Source organism: Brachypodium distachyon, chromosome 3 (assembly GCF_000005505.3).
Source record: "Brachypodium distachyon strain Bd21 chromosome 3, Brachypodium_distachyon_v3.0, whole genome shotgun sequence".
Taxonomy (NCBI): domain Eukaryota; kingdom Viridiplantae; phylum Streptophyta; class Magnoliopsida; order Poales; family Poaceae; genus Brachypodium; species Brachypodium distachyon.
The window spans coordinates 50,682,841-50,707,476 of record NC_016133.3 but is presented as its reverse complement, the minus strand read 5'-3'; the positions used below and the strand labels follow the sequence as shown (position 1 = coordinate 50,707,476).

At 41.4% G+C, this 24,636-nt stretch overlaps 4 protein-coding genes and 1 long non-coding RNA gene across 5 annotated transcripts; 1 reads left to right on the top strand and 4 right to left on the bottom strand.

Moving 5' to 3' along the window:
• Positions 1 to 1,179: 1,179 nt before the first annotated feature.
• Positions 1,180 to 4,969, bottom strand: LOC100822135 (receptor kinase-like protein Xa21). Its single transcript, XM_003572693.4, has 2 exons — positions 1,976 to 4,969; positions 1,180 to 1,776 (listed from the first exon to the last, which is right to left on the bottom strand). Exons 1-2 carry the CDS (start codon positions 4,668 to 4,670, stop codon positions 1,382 to 1,384), a joined length of 3,090 nt encoding a protein of 1,029 aa, XP_003572741.2. The 5' UTR covers positions 4,671 to 4,969; the 3' UTR covers positions 1,180 to 1,381.
• A 1,574-nt stretch (positions 4,970 to 6,543) lies between these two features.
• LOC100822856 (bifunctional nitrilase/nitrile hydratase NIT4) lies at positions 6,544 to 11,802 on the bottom strand. The gene is made up of 5 exons (XM_003569892.4): positions 11,473 to 11,802; positions 9,175 to 9,366; positions 7,631 to 7,924; positions 7,157 to 7,438; positions 6,544 to 7,001 (listed from the first exon to the last, which is right to left on the bottom strand). The coding sequence occupies exons 1-5, from the start codon at positions 11,615 to 11,617 to the stop codon at positions 6,832 to 6,834; spliced, it is 1,083 nt and encodes a 360-aa protein (XP_003569940.1). The 5' UTR covers positions 11,618 to 11,802; the 3' UTR covers positions 6,544 to 6,831.
• Positions 11,803 to 12,776: 974 nt separating this feature from the next.
• Positions 12,777 to 17,138, bottom strand: LOC100822233 (bifunctional nitrilase/nitrile hydratase NIT4). The gene is made up of 5 exons (XM_003569890.4): positions 16,775 to 17,138; positions 15,421 to 15,600; positions 14,018 to 14,311; positions 13,431 to 13,712; positions 12,777 to 13,164 (listed from the first exon to the last, which is right to left on the bottom strand). The coding sequence occupies exons 1-5, from the start codon at positions 16,908 to 16,910 to the stop codon at positions 13,028 to 13,030; spliced, it is 1,029 nt and encodes a 342-aa protein (XP_003569938.1). The 5' UTR covers positions 16,911 to 17,138; the 3' UTR covers positions 12,777 to 13,027.
• Positions 16,150 to 19,048, top strand: LOC112271595. The gene is made up of 2 exons (XR_002964849.1): positions 16,150 to 16,448; positions 18,662 to 19,048. It is a non-coding gene; the product is annotated as an uncharacterized LOC112271595 (long non-coding RNA).
• LOC100823086 (proteasome subunit alpha type-2) lies at positions 18,989 to 24,443 on the bottom strand. The gene is made up of 11 exons (XM_003575380.4): positions 24,252 to 24,443; positions 24,089 to 24,165; positions 22,305 to 22,369; positions 22,148 to 22,194; positions 21,524 to 21,599; positions 21,281 to 21,348; positions 20,473 to 20,542; positions 20,196 to 20,281; positions 19,932 to 19,994; positions 19,786 to 19,851; positions 18,989 to 19,285 (listed from the first exon to the last, which is right to left on the bottom strand). Exons 1-11 carry the CDS (start codon positions 24,290 to 24,292, stop codon positions 19,237 to 19,239), a joined length of 708 nt encoding a protein of 235 aa, XP_003575428.1. The 5' UTR covers positions 24,293 to 24,443; the 3' UTR covers positions 18,989 to 19,236.
• Positions 24,444 to 24,636: the final 193 nt, after the last annotated feature.

Sequence of the window (24,636 nt, the reverse complement as noted above, 5' to 3'; positions counted from 1 at the left end):
TTTGTGTTCATATAACCTTAGTCGAAGGACTACAATGAAGCTTTTAGTTTTGTTGAGTTTCTTTGGTATTTGTGATCGTTCGTGTATCAATGTTTTGTACTTTGTCGCTTGAATAAAAAAAGCCATATAGTACATGGGTTTCTTTTCGTCATAGGTTCAGCGACGATTCAACGGTTTGATAATCTGTTTTGTGAGGGTGTGTCTCTGGACACAACGCGTCCAACAATCTTAGGTTCTCACTAGTTGGTGTGGACGGCTTTGTAAAACCTTCAAGGTTAGTTCAGACTGTGCAGATTTAGTTTTTTATGATTTCGTCACCAAAGATTTAAAGAAACATGAAGACGCAAATAGCGCGGCTAGAGAAGTTAGTTTCAAATATATATTTTTGTAAAATCTTCATTTTCGTTTAAGTTTTTTTTAATTTACTGTACTTAGTTCTTTGAATAAGAAAGCTAGATCATTGTTCTAAACAAAAACTTAGAGAGTATTTTTCCAAAAAAAAATTGAGACTATTTCTCCACGGGAGGATATTTTTCTTTTCTTTCTTTTTCACAGATTGAAGATTCAAACTGACTAAAATTTAAACCAAGCGTTCAATGTGAATGGTCTGCACCATGCTTTCCTACGACGAGATGATGAAATATAGATCTATATTGTTATTATTGTTACGTCTTTGTTCCTCATAGACTCAAAGTTATCCCGCCTAAGGCAAGACAACTACATAATGCAAGGCTGGATAATCCGTGAGACATAAGACTATGCACCGCATAAATTATTTATGAGGCACAAAAAGGCAACAGACAACTACAATACACAATATGTCAGACATGACACATCATGACATAAGGCAGGACAATTGTTAGACGTTATACAAAACAACAAAACATCATATGGCATAAAAGCAGGACAAGTATGGTGTGAGGCCTATATGAATGTGACAATCGATTAGGCCGAGCTTGTGAGAGCACAGGGATGGGTGGACAAGTGGGTCGGCTCCAGCTAAGGGAGAAGACGCCTAGCAGAAATACGCTTCCAATTCGGCATCCACCTACTTGCCACACGCCCACACCAGCACGACAGTTAGCTCATCATGTTAGAACTGGCAAGGCAAATTAGTTAAATGGGATAAACACAATCACAAATTTATAAACAAGGGATAAAATGAGGCACCCAATCAAATTTGCAAACAAGGTAAAAACTGGAATTCACTCAAAGTATAAAGATATAAGTATTGAAAGAAACTAGTAGATTGCAAGGAAGTTTAAAGATAGATGGTACTACACAAAACAAGTGCTTAAAGTGCACAAGTACGGGTTGCATGTGAGCATGTCTTCATCTACAACTTTTTTTTTTTGCGCTGGATCATCTACATCTTTTTCATCTACGCAAGGGAAACTTTGATAGCATGCAATTCTTTGATGGTATCTCTGATCGGCATTCTATTCACGGGCAATTCCTGGGAGCAAGATATTCCAACTCTGAGAAGTGAAGTCAGGCAATCAATCCTTCTATCGTCGGAAGGATCATCAGTTTCTGAAAAAGCCGAAGAGTCACCTGTGGCTGTGACTAGCGGCTCCGTCTGTATGCTAAGCAAAAGACGACTGTCAACAACGTCTATTGATCCATCATGTAGAGCCATTTCAACATATCTGTGGAGATTTAGGCCTTCTCTGAACATGCTATCCGTTGGTCTCTTCCCGGTTATCATTTCTAAGATGAGAATTCCATAACTGTAGACATCTCCTTGTATAGAGATCATGTTTCCAGCACCATACTCTGTGGCATTGAAATTTTGGAAATATTAGCTTTTTGGTGATGTAAAGAATTAAAACCGAGCCCTAAGTATACGGCAATGCCAGAAGAAAACCATGGTTACATTCCATGAAACTATTTTCTTCCGACACTTCTAAACAACTCTCTTTAACGAGCACATAAAGGAGATGAACGTGGTGAAGAAAATGCATTGGCGACAAACCTGGAGCGGCATAACCAATTGTCCCTCTAAATCCCATTGAGCTCGTGGAAGTTTTGAAAGAAGAGCTTCCCTCGGCAAGAATCCTAGCAAGTCCAAAGTCACCAACATGGGCAACCAAATCAATATCCAAAAGCACATTGCTTGGCTTGAGATCACAGTGAGCAATGGGTGCAGCCCCATTGCAATGAAGATAATCCAGTGCATATCCCACATCTAGCAGTATGCTCACTCTTTTAAAGAGACCCAAGTGCTTCTCCTCATTTCGAGCAGGATATAACCAATCTTCTAAACTTCCATTAGGCATGAACTCAAAGATAATTGCTTTGAAGTCGTCCCCTTTAGAATCAATGCTCGAACAAGTTGTAATTATCTTCACAAGATTTCGGTGTCGAGTGTTTCGGATTGCTTCGCATTCAGCTGTGAAACTTTTGAGCGCACCAGGCGTTTGGAGTTTAAGTACTTTGATAGCAACAATATTTGCGAGGTCACCCGTATCTCCCTCTAATAAATTTCCTTTATATACAGAGCCAAAATTACCACTGCCCAACAGATTGGTTGTTGAGAAACCATTTGTTGCTCTTACCAATGTAAGGTAAGAAATTGATGGATGGCCTTGGATGGATGCTGTCAAAGGGTTCCCTTGCGATCTCTGCTTGTTCCAAGTGAGAAGGAAATAAACCAAGAAAGTGACACTTAATACTGCAACTAGGGGAATGATGATTGTTTTCACTGGAAATTTGTGCTTCCTTGACGAGCCCAAGGAACATGGGGGCAAGTGAAGATCTTCGATTCCACCACAAAGCTTACCATTACCTTGCATTGAAATTGCAGTAGCATTTGCGAAGACACCAATAAATGGCACTTCGCCAACAAGATTATTGAACGAGAGGTTTAGATAGTGAAGTGTGCTGAGATGCTCCAAAAACTTTGGTATTTGGCCGGATAATTTGTTGCTTGAGAGGTCAAGGTTTTGTAAACCCCTCAATCTGCTCAAGACTGACGGTATACTACCTTCCAAGAAATTATTTTCTAGATAGATGTTTTGCAGAATCTGGCAGTCACCAAGGGTAGGAGGGATTTCACCTGATAATCTATTTGACACCGCACGAAATTCTACAAGATTTCTTAGATTCCCGATTTCAGGTGGTATTGACCCCTCCAAATAGTTATAGGAGAGATCTAAACTTAGAGAGAGCGTGGTTATGTTGAATAAACTACTAGGAATTTTCCCTGTGAAGTTATTGATAGCGAAATCAATATATAGCAAGGATGTCAAGTTCCCCACAGAGCTTGGTATGCTACCGCTAAAAGCATTGGCTCCCAGATACAAGTTACTTAACTGAGTAAGATTTCCGATGGTTAATGGGACACTCCCACTTAAGTTGTTCTTGCCCACCGACAGATCTCCCAAGCTGGTAAGGATGCTCAAAGAAGATGGTAGAGTTCCCGTGAGATAATTCCTCTCCAGGGAAAGGACCTCCAACTGGACAAGACTACCAATGTTTTCAGGTATGTTCCCTAGAATTCGATTACGGGAGAGGGACAGATACAACAGCGAAGTTGACAGATTAGCGACCGACGAAGGAAGCATCCCTCCTAATTCGTTTGAACCCAAGTCCAGATATTGTAATTGGGAACAATTTGATAAGGTGGACATGAAGCTCCAGTCACTTGGATTTGTAGCTTCTAGCAGATTGTTGGAGAGAGCCAACGATTCAAGGTTTTGCAAGCTTCCAACCTCTGGAGGGACTGTGCCGCTAAAGAGGTTGTAACCGAGCTCAAGTCTGGACAGCTGGGAAGCATTGGCCAATATAGCCGGGACATGGCCGTGAAACTGGTTGTAGCTCATGTAGAATAACTGGAGCAGAGGAAGGTTCACGAATGCACCTGGCGGTATCATGCCAGTAAGGGCGTTGCCAACCAAAGATAATCCTTTCAAGGAAGAGATGTTCCAAATCAGAGGAGGAATTTGTCCAGACAGATTGTTGAATTGGAGAGAAAGCAAAGTGATGCGAGGCAAGCGGCCAAAAGATGAAGGGATGGACCCAAACAGTGTGTTATTACCCAGATTGAGTGTTTCGAGTGAAGACAAGTTGGCGATCGACGGAGGAATCTCTCCGGACAAACCATTGACGAAAAGGTTGAGGTACTCTAGGTTTCCCAAGGAGCCTATCCAGGCAGGGATCTCACCTTGGAGGAGGTTATTCCTGAGATTGAGTTTCCTCAGGTCGGTGCAGCTTCCAAGAGCTGCCGGGATGGTTCCTTGGAGTGCATTCAGGCTGAGGTTCAGCACCTGCAGCCTGCTCAGCTGACCAAGCTCTCGCGGTATGAGTCCCCGAAGGCCGTTGTTGCCGAGGTCGAGTGTCCTGAGGAAAGAGAGGTTGCCCAAGAACGGAGAGACGCCTCCTGCCAGGTCGAGGGAGTTCAGGTTCAGCGCGAGGACCCTCTTGGGGTGTCGACGGCCGCAGGTAACTCCTTGCCAGCGGCAAAGGTGGTTGGACTTGCTCCACGAGGCCAGAGCCCCGGATGGGTCCGAAAGCTCCGACTTGAAGTTTAGGAGGCTGAGCTCGTCGGCCGTGCCATTGCTGCTGGCCACGGCTAGTGACGCTGCCACACGGGAGCAGAGCCACACATAGAGGCATAGGAATGCTATTGCCCGCATCATGCAGGGGAAATGGCAAGGGGAAATAAGCATCGACTGAAGGGTGGAAGGAGGTTCTCTTGGAAGATCAGAAGTGATCGACCAAAGTGCAATGTTGCAAGTATATAGTCTGGCCAGTGGTATGCACCTGAAAGAGTCAAGTAAACGCTTCCAGTGCAAGCACGTTCATACTCCTTTCTGCCGTTCATATTGATTGATTGTGTTGCAAGCCTGAAGTACCAACATCTTATCTAGCCTCCATGCTCCGAGCATACTGATTCTGCTGCTTGTTTAAAATCACTGAAGTCTTTGTACGTACTGATTTGCCGTATGGAATGGAACAACCAGAACCGGCTGGAAGATCAGTCACAAGGACTTGAGTATATCTCCTTGTCTAGCACCAAGACAAAGGACAAATGGGACCTGGTTTGATTATCTGTAGCTATCCTCCATTTAACCGTCAACGGTCGTCGCCGACTAGAGTATATTTCTGAGGTCTTCAACCTCCCGCGTCAAGGACGGCAGGACCCCCAGTCCCCGGGTCTTCTTCGATCAATCCGACCACTAGGAATTGAGCATTTTATTTTACCGATCTGCTATTCCAAAATCATTCTATTATGCCTTGGTTGACAGATTTGCACAACATTACTCAGGGGCGGACCCAGGAAACAAACTTGATTGAGACAAGGATTTATCGCCTCTTTTATTGTAAACTAATTGGGGAAGCATGTATAAATATTTTTTCCTGGGACGAAGATTTATGACCATGTATTGTAAACTAATCAGGAAAAACCCATATTAAATGACCATGGAACGAGATATCGGTACAAGTAATTTGTGTAAAAAATCCATCACACAAAATATGATAATTTCATTAGAAAGTGAATGTAAACTAACTATTTTACAAAAATTACTTGTACGAATATCTCGTTCCAAACTTACATAAGATAACATCGACCCTTTTTCTAGTATACAACCCGTGGAAGAAAATAATGTCCAATTTAAGAGCATCTCCAACCGCGGCCCCTAAAGGTCTCCCAAATGGGCTTGGGGGGCGCCGGCGCAAAAAACCCGACCCAGCTGACCTTCCCAATTAATTTTTACTCCGGCGCAACCCAATAAAACATCCGGCGTGGGTGGGGAGCGGGAGCGCCGGATGGACGCGTTATTGCGGCAGGCCCGCCCTGTGAGTGGCCATTAAACGTCTACACTGGCTTCCCCTCGGCTCTCGAGGCGATTAATGGTGATCCGCCTGGTAAAGCGCCGTCAAGTTCCGTCGGCTGCCACGCGTTGGGGTCCCTTATACCGGAACTTCGTACGTTCTAATTTCTAATGGTATAATTTTTATGATATAAGAATGGTATAATTTTTATGATATAAGAATCATACTAAATTGGTTAAATCTTTAACATAGTCATGGTTTCGTCAAAAAAATTTTTAACATAGTCATGCGTTGGGCCCCCTTATGGCAGCACAAGAAACATGCACCTACCACTGACTGATTTGTGTTATTTCAAATAGAATAGATACATATCTATACGAGGAGAAAAAAGGATCGACTGAAGTGCGGAACATCGTGCTAGTTTTCGCATAGGTGTTGAAATTATGTCTTGCCAGAGAAAATTGTTGGTCTCTCGGTGCATGGAGCTTCTCAAGACCTTAAGTAAAATTTGGGATGCCTTTCTTCAGGAAATCATAATCCTACTAGCATCTTGAAACATATGGATTGACAGAACTACGGTGTTTGACAATGAAGACCAAAAGTTTGAAAGATGAAAGCAAAACAATATACATGAGCAGTCATGGTTGGCCATAGAGCTAGAAGAAAATATGAACCGCTTTTGATGATTGGCGAGCTTAGAGTTTGGCTTAGTATTTTTAGTTTTTTTCTTTAACTTGTACAGCTAAACTTAACACAGGCAACACGTTAGTGAACTCACCATAAAAGGCAAATACCAGGGATGGGTGACATGATAACTGCTAGAAGCCTAGAACACTTAGCTTAAGCTGGTTATGCTTATGCACAATCTGAGTCCGTTTAGTAGATAACAGATGCAGCACAAGTTGTGCAGACCTCAACTGACTGTTCTGGAATGCATTTTACAAGCAGAGGAAGTTACAGGGACGTCAGAAATGCAGGCGAAGATAGCCTACGTTTCATCAGCTTATTGACTTATTGATAGAAATCAATCGCTCGTAGCTGATTCGATGGTCGTCAGGGCTTTGTGATGCTGCCACCCTTTGCAGCAGAAGTCTTCTCAGCAGCAGAGGTGAAAGATACAGGGAGGTGTGGTTGGTCATTCACTACCAAGCTCAGTACCTCAGGTCGAGCGTAGTGTCCCACCACGTCAAAATCAAACTTGGCCCTGACAATTTCTCCAAGGTCTGCACAAAACATTTCATTAGAATCTTCTGGGACGAACTAGCATCCATTTCCAGCAATTCCAACAACTGTTATGAAAACAACTGCGAGAGCACTACAATGGAACGGGGCGTACAAGGTGGTATTAAAGATGACATATATCTTATTAATGTCTTACCAAGGTCAGCTGTAATCAGTGCCTCTCCATCGTAGTTGGGGCCTGCCAAGACTTCTCCAGATGGCGATATGATGACACTACCTCCAGGGCAAACAACAGTGTCTGGAGAAGGCTCATCTCCTAAACCGGTAAATACATACTCAGGTGGTGGAGGATAGTCCTTTCTGCGGCAGAACTGGTTTGCAGACAAGACAAAGCATCCCCCCTCCAAGGCAATATGTGTCATGGAGGCTTGCCAAACTGGCCTCGAATCAGCTGTGGGAGCGCAATATATCTCAATACCTGCACACAACAGAAGATATTTGGAGAAATTCAAGCACATACAACAGCAATCAAATTTTCAAAATAAACCTATCTGACATATTTCAAGGTCATGAATCACCTCATGAGGCTATTACACTTCCTGGTATGCTTGCTCTGTAGATTTTTATTCTCATACAACATGACAATCTACGTTCCAAGACAAAAGCTTACCTTTACCATACAGTGCTGTCCTTAAAAGTGGCATCTTATTTTCCCAGCAAATAAGAGCTCCGATCTTTCCAAGTGGAGTATCATATACAGGAATTGTCGATCCATCGCCAAATCCCCATATTATTCGTTCTAATGCCGTTGGCATGAGCTTGCGGTGCTTACCCAGGTACTGGCCTAGAGGATCAAAGAAGAGCACTGAACAATACAGTGTGTAACCTTCCCTTTCAATCACCCCCATTACCAAAAAGACCTTATATTTCCCAGCCATAGCAGCCAGGCGTGTCACCTCTGGACCTGTAGGATTTTTCTGTCAGTAAGAGGATACATAGTGGTAGTTTAAACAAACCAGATGTCAAAAGTAATGAAATGAGAGAATTCCATATTTGCCACTCAAATTTTGTCCAGATGCTCAAATGCCACTCAGAATTTTCATGTCCCAAATTTGCCACTCAAATTTTGCATGGCATACAAATATGCCACTACCGTTAGTTGACCGCTAGTTGACCGTTAAATAAGAGATGAACAATTGTCAGTTTTTTTCATATTGACCAAAATACCCCTGGGCCCACATGTCAGGAAAAAAAAACAAATAGCACAGGTCGATTTTCCTGGTGTAGGACTGAACGTCGGTATCTTATTGGGCAGTAGCTCTGCCGTGCGTATACTCTTCCAGGTGTAAACTTTCACCTTTTCCTATTTGGTTCATATTTTTTTTCCAGACGAGAACTGCAGTTATAAGCTATTCTCTGTCCAAATAGCACATTCAAAAGGCAAATCTTGACATCAAACCGTACAGTACGTATAAGTATAAGCTACCATCTGTCCAAATAGCACATTAATTTGTAACACCAGCAGCAGTCCATGCAAAATTTGAGAGGCAAATTAGGGGTTTTAGGGTTTTATAAGTTCTCTAAAATGAGTACTTTGTTGTAAAGGAAAAAAATCAAGTAACTACCTAGGGGCAAAATTGTTTTTTCATCCCGTCTTAACGGTCAACTAACGGAAGTGGCATATTTGTACCTCATTCAAAATTTGAGTGGCAAATTTGGAACAAGAAAATTTTGAGTGGCATTTGGGCATATCGACAAAATTTGAGTGGCAAATATGGAATTCATTCTAATGAAATAGCTGGAAGCCTTGTTAGCTATGATAATGAAAATCAGGAGATATCCTACTCGTAACGCCTTGACAGTAAAATAGGAACAACATTTTTTAGTGTTCAGAAAAAATATAGAAACTATCATTGATTTTCCATTTTTCATGCCCAAAGAGTTTCATGAAAAATATTGCATTAAAAAAACAGTTCGTCCTCTACCCAATAATAAAAAGAAGGTAGTAAAGCAGTTATTAACTTATGCAGATATGCTTCACGCTGAGAAATATTGGCTGAAGATGACTAAAGCAGATCGCAGCCACAGAAAAAAAAAGTAAAAACAAGACCGATATTGGAAAGATAACACCTTACCGCATTACAAGTTAGAACCAATTCAAAAAGTAAAACAGATAGAGAGCAGACATACATAGACCATTATATTTTCACATACCAGGCACATCTATGGCAGCCGCATGATACTTCCGGAATTCATCCTTTCCCTTGTCTTTTGGATTGATAAGACTAATACTGATTCCAAAGCCAAAGGTAGATCCACGGGGATAGCCACCTACGAAAGCTTCTGGGAACACAACCAACTGTGAACCATACCCAGCAGCCTCTGCTATTAACCTCTCTGCTTTATCTGCAGCAGACATAGCAATATGAGCAAAAGTAAATTACAAGTGCATAACCCATGGTGATAAATTTGATTTTCTAAAAGGATGATAACCCCCGGCCTCTACATCGACTGATACCCATGGTGATAAGTAACTGTCTGGAAACGAATCTGGTCCTTCGAGATGTTCTTACTGCACATGTATCCAGAAAAGGAACTAAATTACGTCCCCATGGGTAAAGGTAATGGCGGTGTCATGATTAGAAGATGCGGCGGTGGACATCGATGGGTACTTGGACATGAGTCCATGACGAGGCCTGCTGCAATGGAGACTAGCAAGTACTAGGGGGGTGTTTAATTTTGCTTGGTAGAAAAGATCTCCAACTTTCGAGGAAACTGAATAGACCCACATTGGGTTATATCATTAGCGGTTTCTTTCAACAGAATAAGTAAACAATACATTATGTATAAAAACTGTGACATGCATGTCTACCATCCTTTAAACTTCCAATAACGCCTGCGACCTTTATTTAACATCAAAAGACACAAAAGAGAGGGTCAATAAGAAAGCATAATGAAGTCTTCAAAGAGCTATGGTCCTACAAATCTGTCAGTGACATCTATGACTATAGAAAAAGGTAACTTTCTCTACCATTTTTACACACCAAAGATGGAGTAACAAGACATCCCAAATTCCCGATTATGGCAAAGCAACAGCATTATGTATGTGATTGTAATTGAGAAATTTTACGGTACCCTAGTACTCCTTAATGACAATTGGAGCACCTAACAAATCTAACCGTCCATTTATAGGGGTAATTTCGTCCTTTAGTGATGGGCTAAATTTGATCTCCATCTCCGCGATTCCTGGTCAATCGCACGCAACTGCTTCTTCTCCAATCGCGGCGGCCTCCTGCAGTCCTGCCTTCCCCCGCCGCCATGCGTTCTCCCTCCCGCATTGATTTGGATTTAATCCTGATACCCACTAGATCCATAAGGGGTGGGATGTAGTCAATTGGCGTATCAATCTTCTGCTCACGAAAATCAATTAGAGTATGAAAATCTGTGCATATTCTTTCCTGTACAATCTCAGGGAGACATCTAATGCTTTTAGACCTTGTGAGTAATTCATGTTCACGGAGCCTCTCCAGGGGAGGCGTTACTGACAACTTCATGCAGGCGCAGAATCGTGGATATCTCGAACGTAGGCTATGCAAGTAGCGTACGTCCTAGCTAGCTGCTCCCTGAGCCCATCGGCGGTGACTGCGCGGTGGTGAATCTCATCCTAATCGCTGCAGCTAGTGAATTCAAGGATCAAGGTTATTGATACCCTACGAGGATCGTTCATCTTTGTGTAACTTTCCATTTTATTTAAACCCAATCAACTAAATTACAGACTCACGATTACAAATTTACCCCTAAGATCATGGTACTCCTTAATTTACAGAGACGGTACTCCTCAAGTCTTGTACTGGAGTACCGGACAAGATCAACCATTAGATCAGGAAAAATAGACGGCCTATATTTATTTCGGGGTATTGTAAAAGATCTCTTGTAATTTCGCTCACAGAGAACATGAGTCAGAACTCCTGTGGATTCAGAAGTTTTGAATTCCACCAAAATAGCCTGTTAGATCGATCATCTTCATGATTTCATCTTAGCTGAGGACAGCTATAACTAATCTGACACTGCAACCAATCCTGTTACTTTCTCCAGTTCCAGAACAGTGGTGATTTGTTCCCAAGAACACAAAGTTACAGTATAGAAGGTCCTAGTCCAATCCCCAATCAACTAGAAACGGGATGTACGATAAATTAAACGGTTTTGTTATTTCTTAGACTGAGAAATACACTCCCTAAATTAAAATACTACTCCGTATATGATAATCCAAACTTGTTCAGTTCAGGATGCCCATTAACAACGGTCACTGCATCCTGCGTCTACTGCAGGCGCCGCAAAGCCAATCAAGCGAGCACCTTGCCCACAATACCGGTCCTAACTCCAAAGCCAGCTCAGGCTGACAAGTGACAAGCTAGCCAAAGGCAAATCAAGCAGCAGGAGGGCTTTTCAAATGTCAACGAATCGGGTAATTCAATCACTAAAGCAGGAAAGATGCAGCGCGAGTATCCATACCGAGAGTGGCAGGGGTGTCGTAGAAGACGGTGGAGGCCTGCACGACGGTGGCTCGGACGGTGTTGGCGCCCTGATCAGCGCCGCCGTTCATCTCCACCTCGGCAATCACCGGTGCGCTACCCGAACTCGAGGGAACCAGAGCCATCACTCGGTACTCCCCGCGCGGAGGCTACCCGCCGACGAACTGGGTCCAGTGGGGTGGTAGGAGAGCTGTGGCGGCTGAGGAGCTCGTGGGGAGTAGTAGTCAGTGGACTACAGAGCACAGCTGAGCACAAATCCACGATGTGGTGGGACGACAAGGGGAGAGAGTTGAATTCAACTGTGACGGATGCTTCTAGGCGTGCCCCTACTCTTTTCTGCCGTTTCCAACCGTCCTTTTCCTTGGTGAAGACTCGCTTTCTGTTTATTTTGGTGCAGACCCTGTTTCGGTGCAGTGATCAGTAGGTGAAAAAGTTGAAATGCGATGAACGAGAATGATACCCCTCATAAAAGATATTGTAATAACTCAGTACAAAATATGCGATACTTTTTATGAATCGGAAGGAGCATTACAAAATACTTGTGTGGCTGAGTGGTCTAGCAAAAAGAAAAGGAAAAGAAAAATAATACTCCCTTCGTTCCGACAGGTATTTAGGGACGGAGGGAGTAACAGACAGCGAAAAAATTGTGTTTGATCTAAAAATGACGGCAAAAAGTCCACGTGAACTTGATACTACTATACCCTCTGTTTTTTGAGAGCTATGATACCACCACCTGTTGATGAACTTGTGGGAGTTAAAGGATGACGGCCTAAAGGAGTTTAATACTACTCCTTTAAGTCCCTCTAAAAAAAGGCCACATGAACTTGAGTAGAAACAACAGCTTTAGATAAGGAGAGATCATCTGGAGTATCTTCTTAATTGCCCAATTATATCATACTCTATGAATCAGCGTCCGCTGCAACCTATTGCTATCACCTTTTCTAGTTTAAGGTTTACCTTCAAAATAACTTTAACTAAGAAGGACCTAATAAATATTCTTATTAGGAAGGTCAACAGATTCCCTTTCCTAAGCACGCAATGAGCGTGTAGTCTTTCAAAAACGAATTTCGAACTTATTGAGGAGGAAAAGGCGGGGTAATTATGGCTAAAATCTGGGATGAAATTCCTTCCATCCATCGCTTGGTTAACAGGATTTTTTAACAAACCTAGACGAAGTGAGTAATATATTAACCACTATTCTCCTTCATGTATTAGTTGGTCAAAACTTAGGAAAACATGCAATCGCTGAGATAGGAGTAGGTGGGAGGAAAGAATGACCTTGTATATTGAAATTTAAGGATTTTAGATATGCACCTTGTAAACTGAAATTTAAGGATTTTAGATAGTATACATTTAGGAATTTCTTTTCCTAGCTGGTGTCTACCATGGAGTGAGACCATATATGCCCTGTTTATTCTATCAAGCCTGGTAACCAAATCTTTACAACAAAAAGGCCAGATGAATAGTTTGTTATACACGGTGTGATGGAAAATTACTGGCCATTAGGTCATCGACTTATACTCGCTCTTTGCGCATCATGTTTTATTCCCTGTAGAAGCAAAAGACACAGCGAGCTTCGGTTCGGTCTTCACGGTCAGGCTCAGCACCTCAGGTCGTGCGTAGTGTCCCACAACATCGAAATCGAACTTTGCTCGAACAATTTCTCCAAGGTCTGCAAAAATATCAAAAAAAAATCTAGTAAGAACTACATGCTTGTGATGTTTCGGTCACAATATAGATTTATTGAGGTAGTATTGAACACACATAAATCTACGCACCGGAGCGCACATGAACACAAAAACTGATACTCCCTCCGTCTACTAAATCAGCGACACTTAATATGGGATGGAGGGGATGTACTAAATCAGTGACACTTAATATGGGACGGAGAGAGTACATATTTAGCATATAATTTACTTGAAGTTCTCGGTTTCTTACCCAGGTCAGCTGTGAGGAGGGCCTCGCCTTCATAGTTCGGACCTGCCAAAACTGTCCCAGATGGCGAAATTATGGAACTCCCTCCAGTACAAACAGCAGTTTCTGGGGATGGCTCTTCATCCAGGCCACCAAAGGTGTACTCAGGCGGGGGAGGATAGTCCTTTCTGCGACAGAACTGGTTTGCTGTGAGAACAAAGCACCCGCCTTCAAGGGCAATGTGTGTCATGGAAGCCTGCCAACTTGGCAGTGTATCTGCAGTGGGAGCACAGTATATTTCAACACCTGGATAAACATACGTAAGCACATCAGTACATCACAGAAAATATGAAGTCATTAATGATGTCTTTTAATGGGTTGCAAAAATCTAGTACTCCCTCCGACCCATATTACTTATCTCAAATTTGCACAAATATGAATTTATCTATGTCTAAAAAGCGTCTAGATACTGTAATATTTCGACAAGTAATATGGATCGGAGGGAGTAACTCTTATCTGGCAATTCAGTAGCTGACATTAAAACTTGATAATCTTGAGCCAGAGAAAGCGTTAGGCTTGTAAACAAATTATGTTGCAAGATCTAGGAATACCTTTGGCATACATTGCTGTCCTGATAAGTGGCATTCTGTTCTCCCAGCAGATGACGGCACCAATCTTTCCAAGTGGAGTATCATACACCGGTATAGTAGATCCATCTCCAAATCCCCAGAACACTCGTTCCAGTGCGGTAGGCATGAGCTTACGGTGCTTTCCTAGGTATTTTCCCAAAGAATCAAAGGAGAGTACCGTATTGTACAGTGTGTAGCCTGCCCTTTCAACCACCCCAATCACCAAGAAGACCTTGTATTTTCCAGCCAATGCAGCTAAGCGAGTCACCTCTGGGCCTGCATTATCGGAAGTCTGTAAAATGGTTTGCAGAGCCAGTACATAGGTTCTAAAGAAGTTCTTGTGACAATCAAACATAAATTAATTGGGAAGTGGAAGAAGTAGGTCTGAACTGTGAAATAAGTACATCTTTAATAGGCAAACATAAATCAATTGGGAAGTAGAAGATGCTAGGTCTGAACTGTGCAATAAGTACATGAAAAATATAATGAATGGCAAACATAAATCAATTGGGAAGTGGAAGATAGTAGGTCTGAACTGTGCAATAAGTACATGAAAATGAGAATTAACTGACAGAGACAGTAAAGATGGAAATATGGGTACTGATGCTCCCAGTTGACCAAGTGGGTCAAATCCATTGCATATGTTTTGTTGATTTATTCATTTTATCAATGGTAGTTACCAAGGGGTGCATGCTCGAATTACTATTTCATTTCCGTTTTGATTATTTGGATTATAAAAGTCCAATTGTACATGAATAATGAATTAAAACCATCACACAAAGAAATTTAACAAATACAGGTAATGAGGTCAAAGCCTCAAAGGGTTGCCAATCATGAAATGCTGCAAAGCCCAGGAACAGAAATCAAATACCATATGCACTTCTGTTCAGTAACATGCCAGCTATAATTTATCAGCTTGTTGTTGGACAGTTGGAGGTTTCTTGATTGCTTTTATTTTTATTTTTTAATGATACAGGAAAAGATGGGATGTGTAGTACTTAGAATATGGATTATACTGTTGGAGATTTCCTTGATTGCTTTTCTTTTTCTTTTTATGATAAAAGAAAAATGGGATGTGTAGTACTTAGAATATGAATTATAGTGTGGTTCATGCTTCATTTGTAGCAGTGAACGCTCTAACATACTATCAATGTACCTTAACACGTCAAAAGTAATGGTTGAATTTGTAGCTGAACATATGGATTAAAACTGAAGTTCGAAAATAGAATTAAAAAAAAGTTCAATTCTGATCATATTTTCATTTCTCTAAAGCAAAACGCACTCTACAAATGATAAGCATAAAGTGAATAGATGAAGCATTGTGACAGTCATGAAAATTGAGAAATAATATACAGCGAGTATATATTGACAGTATTTTGAAATACCAGGCACGTCTATAGCAGCTGCATGATACTTCCGAAAGTCTTCTTTTCCCTTGGCAGATCGACTGCCAATAGTCAGTCCAAAGGTCGAGCCATGAGGGTAGCCACCAACAAAGACTTCTGGAAAAAGAACCAACTGTGAACCATATCCAGCTGCCTCTGCTATCAATTTCTCTGCTTTATCTGTAGTACAATGCAGTTAAGAAATTAACAGTAACAAATAAATGATCTCCAGTCCTGAAGGATTTCATATTCATAAAATGACAACAACATGCATAGAAGATATCCTACCTACATGTATTTTCAGTCTCAAAACCTTTCAACTCTTTCGAAAAATCTGTTTATTTTATTCTCAGATTTGGCGCCCATGGCATGTTGCAGTCATGTCATTAATGATATAGTTACGAAAAGACTACAAGTATACAATTTGACATGTATGCCTCCATCAACTCTTCAACAATTCCTGCTTAACAGGAATATCATAAAAAGCAGGGAGAAAAATGAAGGCCTTGCTTGGAATGTTTTTTTAGTCCAACTCCCACAAAAGTTTAACTAAATACCAGCCCTCCCACTAAACATAGAACAATCCAAGCAGCCCAAAAGAAAGCAAATAGATAGCCAAACTTTATCCACGCAAAAGAATCTCCCACTTGGAGACTGCACAAGTGAGTCTTCACTCTCTTAAATATCGCCATCATCCCATCACAACTATATTGCCAAACAAGAAGTATGAACTGACTTCTAGCCAATGCTCCTGCCCCATAACCACAGTGTAGAGCAATAACTTCTTCACCAAATGCATATTTTATACCAGAGCAATAACTTCTTCACCAAATGCATATTTTATCCAATGCTCCGGGCCGCGCGCGCCTCCTCCGGCTGGGATCCCGGCGGCTGCTGCTGCGTCCAACACGGCCTCCTCCCCGGCCGGGATCTAGTCGAAATGACCATTCAAGTCGACATCGACTTTGAGACTTATAGACTAGTCACACGACTAGTCTTAGACTCATAATCGGAGGATGTACATGAAGGTAAGGGGGCCGCAGGGGTCGACCCCCAGCCTGCCATTTTTTTGTTAATTTGTAGCTCTCTTTTTTAAGTTAGTACTCCCTCGGCCCCATAATTCTTGTCGCTGTTTTAGCTCAAATTTATACTAAAACAGCGACAAGAATTATGGGACGGAGGGAGTATCTCTTAGTTAGACTAATTTGAAGTAAAATGAAGCTAATTTGGCATAATAGCCCCAAGCATTCCTGTCAAGTCCAAACAAACACACGAAGTAGGCAAATGATCGAACACCATATGAGCTACTAACGACAGCAGGAAACAAAATCGCTACCAAGGCCGGAGCACGCACCAATGGTGGCAGGGGTATCGTAGAACACGCTACAGGCCTGCACAACAGTGGCCCGCACGGTGGTGGCACCCTGGTCGGCGCCGGCGTTCATCTCCACCTCCGCGATCACCGGCTCGCTCGTGGGGGCCAAAGTCATCGCCGCCGAGTAATTGATCGGGCTGGGGGGATCTCGTGTGGGAGCTACTTGTCGTGCTTCCTGCGCAGGTAGTCGCGGACGAACTGATCTCGGGCGAGCGTGCGCGCGCGCTGGGGCTCGATGTGGACGTAGGAGAGATGAGCGCCGTAGGCAAGGAGCCCCGCACCGAAGGCGAAGAGAGCGACGGTGGATAGCAGCTGCCGAGGAGTGGACGGGGAGCACCAACCCATCAGTGGGGAGTTTGGACTTTGGTAGGCGATCTTTAAAGGTAAGGAGCCACTGTGAGGAGGGGAGGAGGAAGAGGATGACCAATTGACCATAGATGGGTGTCGTCAGGTTCTCATGTTACCCCACTTTCTAATTTTTTTAGACATACACACGTCCATATTTAACCAAATTGAGTCACTTAATATAGCATGAAAGGAGTACTTTTTAAAAAGTTCATATTACCCGCTGTTAACAAAAACATAAAATAAAATCAACCAAGTTCTTACGATCTCCCCCGACATAATATGTAGAGTTATCACCTCTTTCGATGCTGACACCTCTAAAGGTTTTCAAAAAATTTGAAAAAAATGAACGGGTTCATAAGATACATGTCTACAGTGTCATAAAATTTTAAATCAAAATTCACTATGCAAAAGAAAAAAAAATACAAATCCAAAATGAATAGTCTGGAATTTTGTGTTTTGGTCTTTTGATGAACTATTCACATATTGATTTGTTTTTTTTGTTTCTCTATGTATATAATGAGATTTGGATTTGAATCTTCATGAAATTGTAGACGCATATGTTATGAACCCACTCGTTTTTTGAAAAACCTTTTCTACCCGACACAACTTTCTACTCTTTATCTATGTCTTAATACTCTTGCTAGGTTGTTTCTTGACTAAACATCATGTCCTATCTATTGCATTTTTTCCTATCAACACTATGAGAATGGATGACATTCTTATCTAGAAGTGTTTCTCTCCTATTTTTTTTAGGAAAGACACCAAAGGTACCTGCCACCTTGCTTTTATCACGGAAAACAGGGGATAATACAAGCGAGGGATAACAAACCGAAAAACGACCAATAACAAATAAAATTACATAGAAACTATAGTGGTTGTCTTCTTCCTTCGCTTGCTCTTTGTCCTCCAGATATATAGAAAAATGCATTGAACAGAACAAGTAACAAGCGATAGGGACACCTGCAAACGCCCTCGCCATGCAAGACTCTCAACACTGCAACGGCCACTCACCACGAAAACAAGATTAGCCGCCAAAGGAACTTCAGTTGGGACATCACCCCACGCAGCACAACCTGAAATCACCATCAATCTACAAGGTAGCACAAATGGGATCTTGCCACAGATACAACGAAAGAAGATGATAACGAAAGAAAGATGTCGCAGTCACCACTCCAAAAACGGCCGAACTATTTTATCCGGCAGGCAAACCTTTTATGGACTTTTTGTTGACGCCGAGACCTTATTTCAAGGCGTCACGGCCGCCACCAGACCTCTCCTGCCGCTAGCGAGACCAAAAACAAAATGGACAACCTAAAAAAAGGAAGAGACGGGGGTGGCTGTGTGGTTCGGGAAGCCTAGGCGGCTAAGGTTGAGAGAAAAAAACGTCATGGGGTGGCTACGCACGATGCAGTTGGGGTTTTCTAGAAGAAAGAGTTCTTTGACGGAACGTCATGTTCCATATATGCATATTCCTTCTTGTTTCCTATCCATGCCACCTCTAACAGAATTGTATGACAGTTTTTTGCAGAGAGAAGAAAAATGGATATTTCGCAGCCTTTGGCTTGCACGAGTTTCATGGCAAGCCTGGACATAGATGCCTCGTCATAGCAAAATTCCTTTCTTCGAAAAGGCAGATCCATATCAAATTTGACGGATCTACAAAAAATCTCATGCTTTCAAGTTTGTGGCCGCGCAAACTGTACAATGGAGTACCGAAATTTATCTCATCTAAACCGAGAGCAAGCAAGATCACGGCATAACTGGAATTGTCGAACCAGCAGCACCAACTATAGTTCGACTTCACTCTCCGTTTCACGAACAGATAAATCAAGAGATTTTGGGCCAAAATAAAACATGCACGTAATATTAAGTTATCTTCGTTGTGAGATTTTGGACCAAAATAAAGCATGCACCTAACATTAAGTTATCTTCGTTGTCTACAATGTGCATTCACAAGGATTCAAATGCAGGTTCGTCTGGTATCACTGGAGCAAATCAGTTCACAATAACTCCAATTTAAAACATGAGACAAGCTTCATGCAGACTGCTCGGTCACTTTTCTTGTTGGATACAGTACATTGTCAACGTCCAACTTACTCCACCTCTTCCAAGAAATCCTTGATCTCTGCTGGGGTTAGAACTCTGCATTTTGTATGGGAAAATTGTCAGAATGCAGAAACGAATTTGTGCAGTAATTACTTCTTAACTGTAACAATTATAGACAATAAAAAGGGAGAGAAAAGAAGAAAGAAATGCATCTAGATGTAAGCTTTGTGTTTTCTTGAGAGAAAAAAATGGGAGTGCAATTACATACTGGGAATGCGCTCAAAACAACTACTCCCTCCGTCCGAAAATAAGTGACGTGGATTAAGCCGAATATAAGTGCCGTGGAATCTTAATCCACGTCACTTATTTTCGGACGGAGGGAGTAGCAATGATCACTTCTTACAAACTAAACGACCAAGAGAACCATGAATAGGTGAGTTTTAAAGCAGCACAAGCAGTTAGCCAAGAAATAAAAACTATTATGACAACGTTCAAAAGTTCAGAGGGGATGTGTGATTTAGCTTATGGAAGATGTTAAAGGAGCATTGCATCTGATAACTATGTGACAGTAGAAACAACTTAGTTGTATAACATACTTGAATTCACGGTCAGCTCGAATAACTCCAATTTCAATATTGTTGGCAGAGATTTGTCCTTCAAATCTGCAAGTCCAGAAACAGTCAGTAATAAAACAAGTTAAGGACGTAGTAGCATAAACCAACTACAAGAGGAATGCAGTTACCCTTCTTTGAGAGTCAAAATTGCAGTATGGATGGCATCATCAAGCTCCATATCTTCTGTGTATCTACAAGTAAAAAGCTATGAGTTAAATTATATGTCAAGAAAAAAATGTTAAGTTAAAAAGATGAACCTTCACAACATACATGCTGCTTATGTTAATAAATGGATGGAAGATATACTTCAATAGAAACATAAGCAGTTTATTATGATCAGGTGGAAGAAAAGGTAGTGCCAGACTGCTAGGCTAAATAGATCCTCCAGGTACCTTTTCTCAAGAAAAGTCTTCGCATTTGACACATTTTTTCCCATAGCTGATGCTTTCCAGGAGAAGTATGATCCCGATGGGTCAACCTAGAGAAACAATCAACATGAGGCAGCTAGCAGTTTAATAGCTACACCATAAAAATATGGCTAGATAAGTGTTAAAATCAATAACAAGCATTCGGTACCTAGTTATTGAGATGCAAATTAACACATAACTGAATCTAAAATAGTGAGAAGGAAAATTGCAAAGTTTCTACCATGGAGCCCTTTGCACATACCTGATACAACTGCGGGCCATTGTCATCATACCCAGCAATCAACAGTGATACACCGAATGGTCTTACACCACTGCAACAAAAAAGGAGGTTATGATTAGAACCCTTGTTAAATGGTATACAAGTAAAAGAGAGTTCTTCAGACTTCACCCATCACCATAAGCACCACTAAGGCACCAATAGTACATGATAAGACTAGTATATGGTTTCTAACATGATGATGTAGGTCTCAATATATTTATTCATTTGAGGTTTGAAATGAACTGGTGGCCAACAGATGTACATTGAATTGTAACTGGGGCATTGTTAACCAGCAGTTAGGGATGTAAGTGGGATCCCACTTGAGTCCCACTTCTAGTTCATTAGGGATTTGCTAGTTCAAAATTTTGGCTCAAAATTTGAACTAAATTGAAAAATTAAACTAAAAGTGGAATATTGTCGGGATCCCATTTGACTCCCTGCCAGCAGGTGCTTCATCTCACCCTTAATAAGTAAAACTCCAACAGATGGATCATTTTAAATCTGCAGTTGCTTATACTACTCATTAACTGAAAATCTAACAAACTGATCACCCACAGTTCACTCTGGCCCTATATATCGAGATTGAAAATCTGCAATGCATTGTTGTGTACTTGTGTTTCACAATTAAATGATTACCAAATGAGCACACATCAAAGTTATACTAGTATTTACTTTTTTGGGTACTTCAAACCAAAAGTAAATTATATATGAAATGTCACTGTGATGCTTTGGGCAATAGACAGATTTTAATTTCATTGACATTAATGAAAGAGTAAGTGTAGTAACATACCCAGACTGTGTGAACTCCTGCATAACAGCAGCCGTCTCTCGGACAAGCTGTGTAACAGGGATAGTTTCCTGGATTTGGAAATGAAAATCGATCAGAAAAAGAAATATTTATTAGGAAAATAATAATAGAATATGGCTACAGGTGACCAATCACATTATCCAAAACAGGAATTTATTAGAAAATGATGTCTTTACTCTTTACCAATTTTGGAAACCTAATCCAAATGAACTATCAAAAACATACCTTGTACAGCCGATAATACTGTTGTGCCTGCTTCCGACTTTTTCTCACGAGAACACGGAAATCTGGACCCATCCCACTGAAAAACAATGAGCAGGTAAGTAGACCTAGTAGCAACTCATAAGACACTCAAATTTCAACGTCCATTGAAGATCATACTAACGGAGCCATGGGGCAAGTTGAAAAATGTAACAAACAATTTGAAAAGAAAACATGGCTATTGTGATTTCTTAGCAGTTAGCACTACAAGGCTAGTTGTTGGTCTCCACTGCGTACCTCTGTGGTAAAAGCAGGCGAGGTTATAACTTCCACAATTGAACTGTTGAACTACACATATTTTTTGCATGCTAATAACAACTAGAAATTATATCCCCTGCTTGCACATTCATAAAATTGCCTAAAAGAATGGTATTTGCTCCAAGATACCTTGCATTAATTGAGCTATCAATCAGCTTGAGTTCTTGTATATTTTTGACAGGTATTCAATATTGTTTTTTTGCCATTTCAGGCGAATTACAGCCAGTTTACCATCATATATATCAATACACCATCTTGTCGGGGTAATAATGTTGAAGATGGTTGAAATATGTCAAGGATTTACAAAACTAAGCAACACCGGAAAATTACCTGTAGACAACTCCAATATTTGGAGTCAACGACTGAATCTTTTGCACCTAGACATTGGAAGAAACGGATTTATTATTAGCACTTCTGAGAAAATAACAGAGGCTGGCATGTAGCTAAAGAAGGTAATTAGAATTATTATGGACGATGTTACACTTACAGATGTTTCATCCACTAAAATAGAGGGCAATTTCTTCTCGGTGGCAATAACTACACCATTAGCGGCTGCGAACATGACGCGTACATTTCAGAATCAATAAGCCATTCAGGAGAGGTCAAGAGGTTGTAGTCTAGCCTTATGTCAAGTGGCTACATATAATGCATATGCTAGAACAATGGAAACACTGATAAAATGTGTGCCATATCTACTAAGCAAGAAATCAGTCAATCATTAGCCATTATAACAGAAGAAAGAAATAGGCGCTGTACACTCATACCTACTACAGGAATGATGCATGCAAAATATTTGTTTCATTAGTACTCCCTCCGTCAGTGACTCGAATTTGTCTAAATGTGTATGTATCTAGACATGTTTTAGTGTATAGATACATGCGAATCTAGACAAAGCCAAGTCACTTATTTCTAGACGGAGTAGTAGTTATACCGACAAAAATGTATCGGCTAAAACCTGGGACACTATACTACATAACTGTTTTGACAAATTTTAGCAGATTTTAAGCGCAAGCAAACTATAAATATGCTACTCCCTCCGATCCTAATCCTTGTCATTGTTTTAATGCAAATTTGAACTAAAACAACAACAAGAATTTAGGATCGGAGGGAGTAGAAAGGAAGAAAAGAAATAAATTTGCAATTTTAACTGATTCATGAAATTATGCTTCCAAACTTTTGGCCGAAAACATTATGCTACATTTTGGACCAAAATGATGCTTCCAAATTCCAAAGAGGCATTGGTATGCAGACACCATAGGACCGCTACATCAATAAATAGAAAAGAATTGAACAACTCCTAGGCAGATATAAATCCAACTTCTGCAACGATAGTGCTTCAGTAGCTACCATTGAACATCCAGATGCCACAAGGTAGTACAATTCCAATATTCAGAATGGACATGCTACTAGGAATAACTTTAATAGTTTACAGATCCAAATAACTTCAGAAACTATGTCACGGAACATCAACATCTGATCATAAGCATACATAATGTACTCCCTCCGTCTAAAAAAGGATGTCTCAAGTTTGTCAAAATATGGATGTATCTAGACATGACTTAGTTTATAGATGCATTCAAATTTAGTCAAAGTTGAGACATCTTTTGTTGGACAGAGAAATAGAAAATTACAACCTTAGAATGAACATGATCTGACTAACAAATTGACTTCACAAAATTAACACTCTCAGTGTATGTTTATCAAATATGTTAGACTTTAGCTCCAGTAGTATATCGTTATACATCAAGAAACTCCTAAGCTCAGTCGTTTGAGAAGCCATTCAATAATGTGCAATAGATCAGCAAATAATCTCATTGTCTTGAAACTGACATAGTCGTAGCCTTGATTACAGCTAGCAGATGCAGAACCAAACAGTCAGATTTCCATGGCACTGACATAGAACATATTCAAATGCCAAGTACACCGCAGGCACCTGGACAAACTTTACAAAGCTAGTGGTGTCCATATCATAAAGAAAAACTTGCAATTCTATGACGACAAAGATACAAGAAAAACCTAGCTACGCACAAATATTAGCAAGGGCCTAAACCTCATGAAGTCAAACCCTAAAACACAATCTTCGTTCAGACATGGGAACCAAGAATAGAGGCCCTCGGCATTACCCTAATGTTATCCGAAGTATATAGAACCCACAAATCGCCCTCTCAAGCTTTTCTTAAACTCTCGAATTTTAATGCCGCACATCGATCCTGGCAACGTAAAGCCACTAATAGCAGAAAGTACAGCGCATGATTACAGAACGAATCGCACCTTTGATACCAAGCGAGGTCTGGCCGGATCCGACGGCCGTGAGCGCGTGCTCGATCTGCACCAGCTTACCCGACGGGCTGCAACGAAATCGACGGAGGTAAAAGTTAGATCAAAACACCGAGGCCGCACCGAATCAAGCCCGATCTAGAACGAGGTAACAAACCTGAAGGTGGTAAGGGAGAAGGAGTACTGGCTGTCGCCCATGGCGGAGGCGCGGGATTACCTCGTCGGCTTCTTCGGGGCTGAGGGTTCGCGTAGGAGGAGATCAGAGGGAGCGGGCGAGGCGGCTGATAGAAGGGAACATAGAGAGGGCGACGAGTCGAAGTGTACTGGAACTCGACGGGAAGAGGAAAACGAAGAGAGGAGTGTCTCGCAAGAAGATGGTTCTGGGCTGAAAATCCTAAGAACGCGGCTACGTTGGCCCAACAAGCCGGATATTTGGGCCTGTACTAAACTGATATGAGACGTGAGGGTGTGGGGCCTTTTTAACTTTTTTACCTCCACTGGCCGTGCGTGGTTGGCTAGCGTGTTCCTGTTCGCTCAAAAAA

Bases quoted from the DNA above. Each gene is read 5' to 3' on its own strand.
- LOC100822135 (XM_003572693.4), bottom strand. From the start codon at position 4,670: ATGCTTATTTCCCCTTGCCATTTCCCCTGCATGATGCGGGCAATAGCA. The intron at 1,777-1,975 runs GTTTGTCGCCAA...TCAATGCCACAG, and splicing joins AATTGGTTATGCCGCTCCAG to AGTATGGTGCTGGAAACATG.
- LOC100822856 (XM_003569892.4), bottom strand. From the start codon at position 11,617: ATGGCTCTGGTTCCCTCGAGTTCGGGTAGCGCACCGGTGATTGCCGAG. The intron at 9,367-11,472 runs GTATGGATACTC...TGTCTGCTGCAG, and splicing joins CGACACCCCTGCCACTCTCG to ATAAAGCAGAGAGGTTAATA. The intron at 7,002-7,156 runs GTAAGACATTAA...TGTTTTGTGCAG, and splicing joins ACTGATTACAGCTGACCTTG to ACCTTGGAGAAATTGTCAGG.
- LOC100822233 (XM_003569890.4), bottom strand. From the start codon at position 16,910: ATGACTTTGGCCCCCACGAGCGAGCCGGTGATCGCGGAGGTGGAGATG. The intron at 15,601-16,774 runs GTGCGTGCTCCG...ATTGTACTACAG, and splicing joins CGATACCCCTGCCACCATTG to ATAAAGCAGAGAAATTGATA. The intron at 13,165-13,430 runs GTAAGAAACCGA...ATATTTTTGCAG, and splicing joins CCTCCTCACAGCTGACCTGG to ACCTTGGAGAAATTGTTCGA.
- LOC100823086 (XM_003575380.4), bottom strand. From the start codon at position 24,292: ATGGGCGACAGCCAGTACTCCTTCTCCCTTACCACCTTCAG. The intron at 22,370-24,088 runs GTGCGATTCGTT...TCATGTTCGCAG, and splicing joins GACCTCGCTTGGTATCAAAG to CCGCTAATGGTGTAGTTATT. The intron at 20,543-21,280 runs GTATGTTACTAC...TTTTTGTTGCAG, and splicing joins CAGGAGTTCACACAGTCTGG to TGGTGTAAGACCATTCGGTG.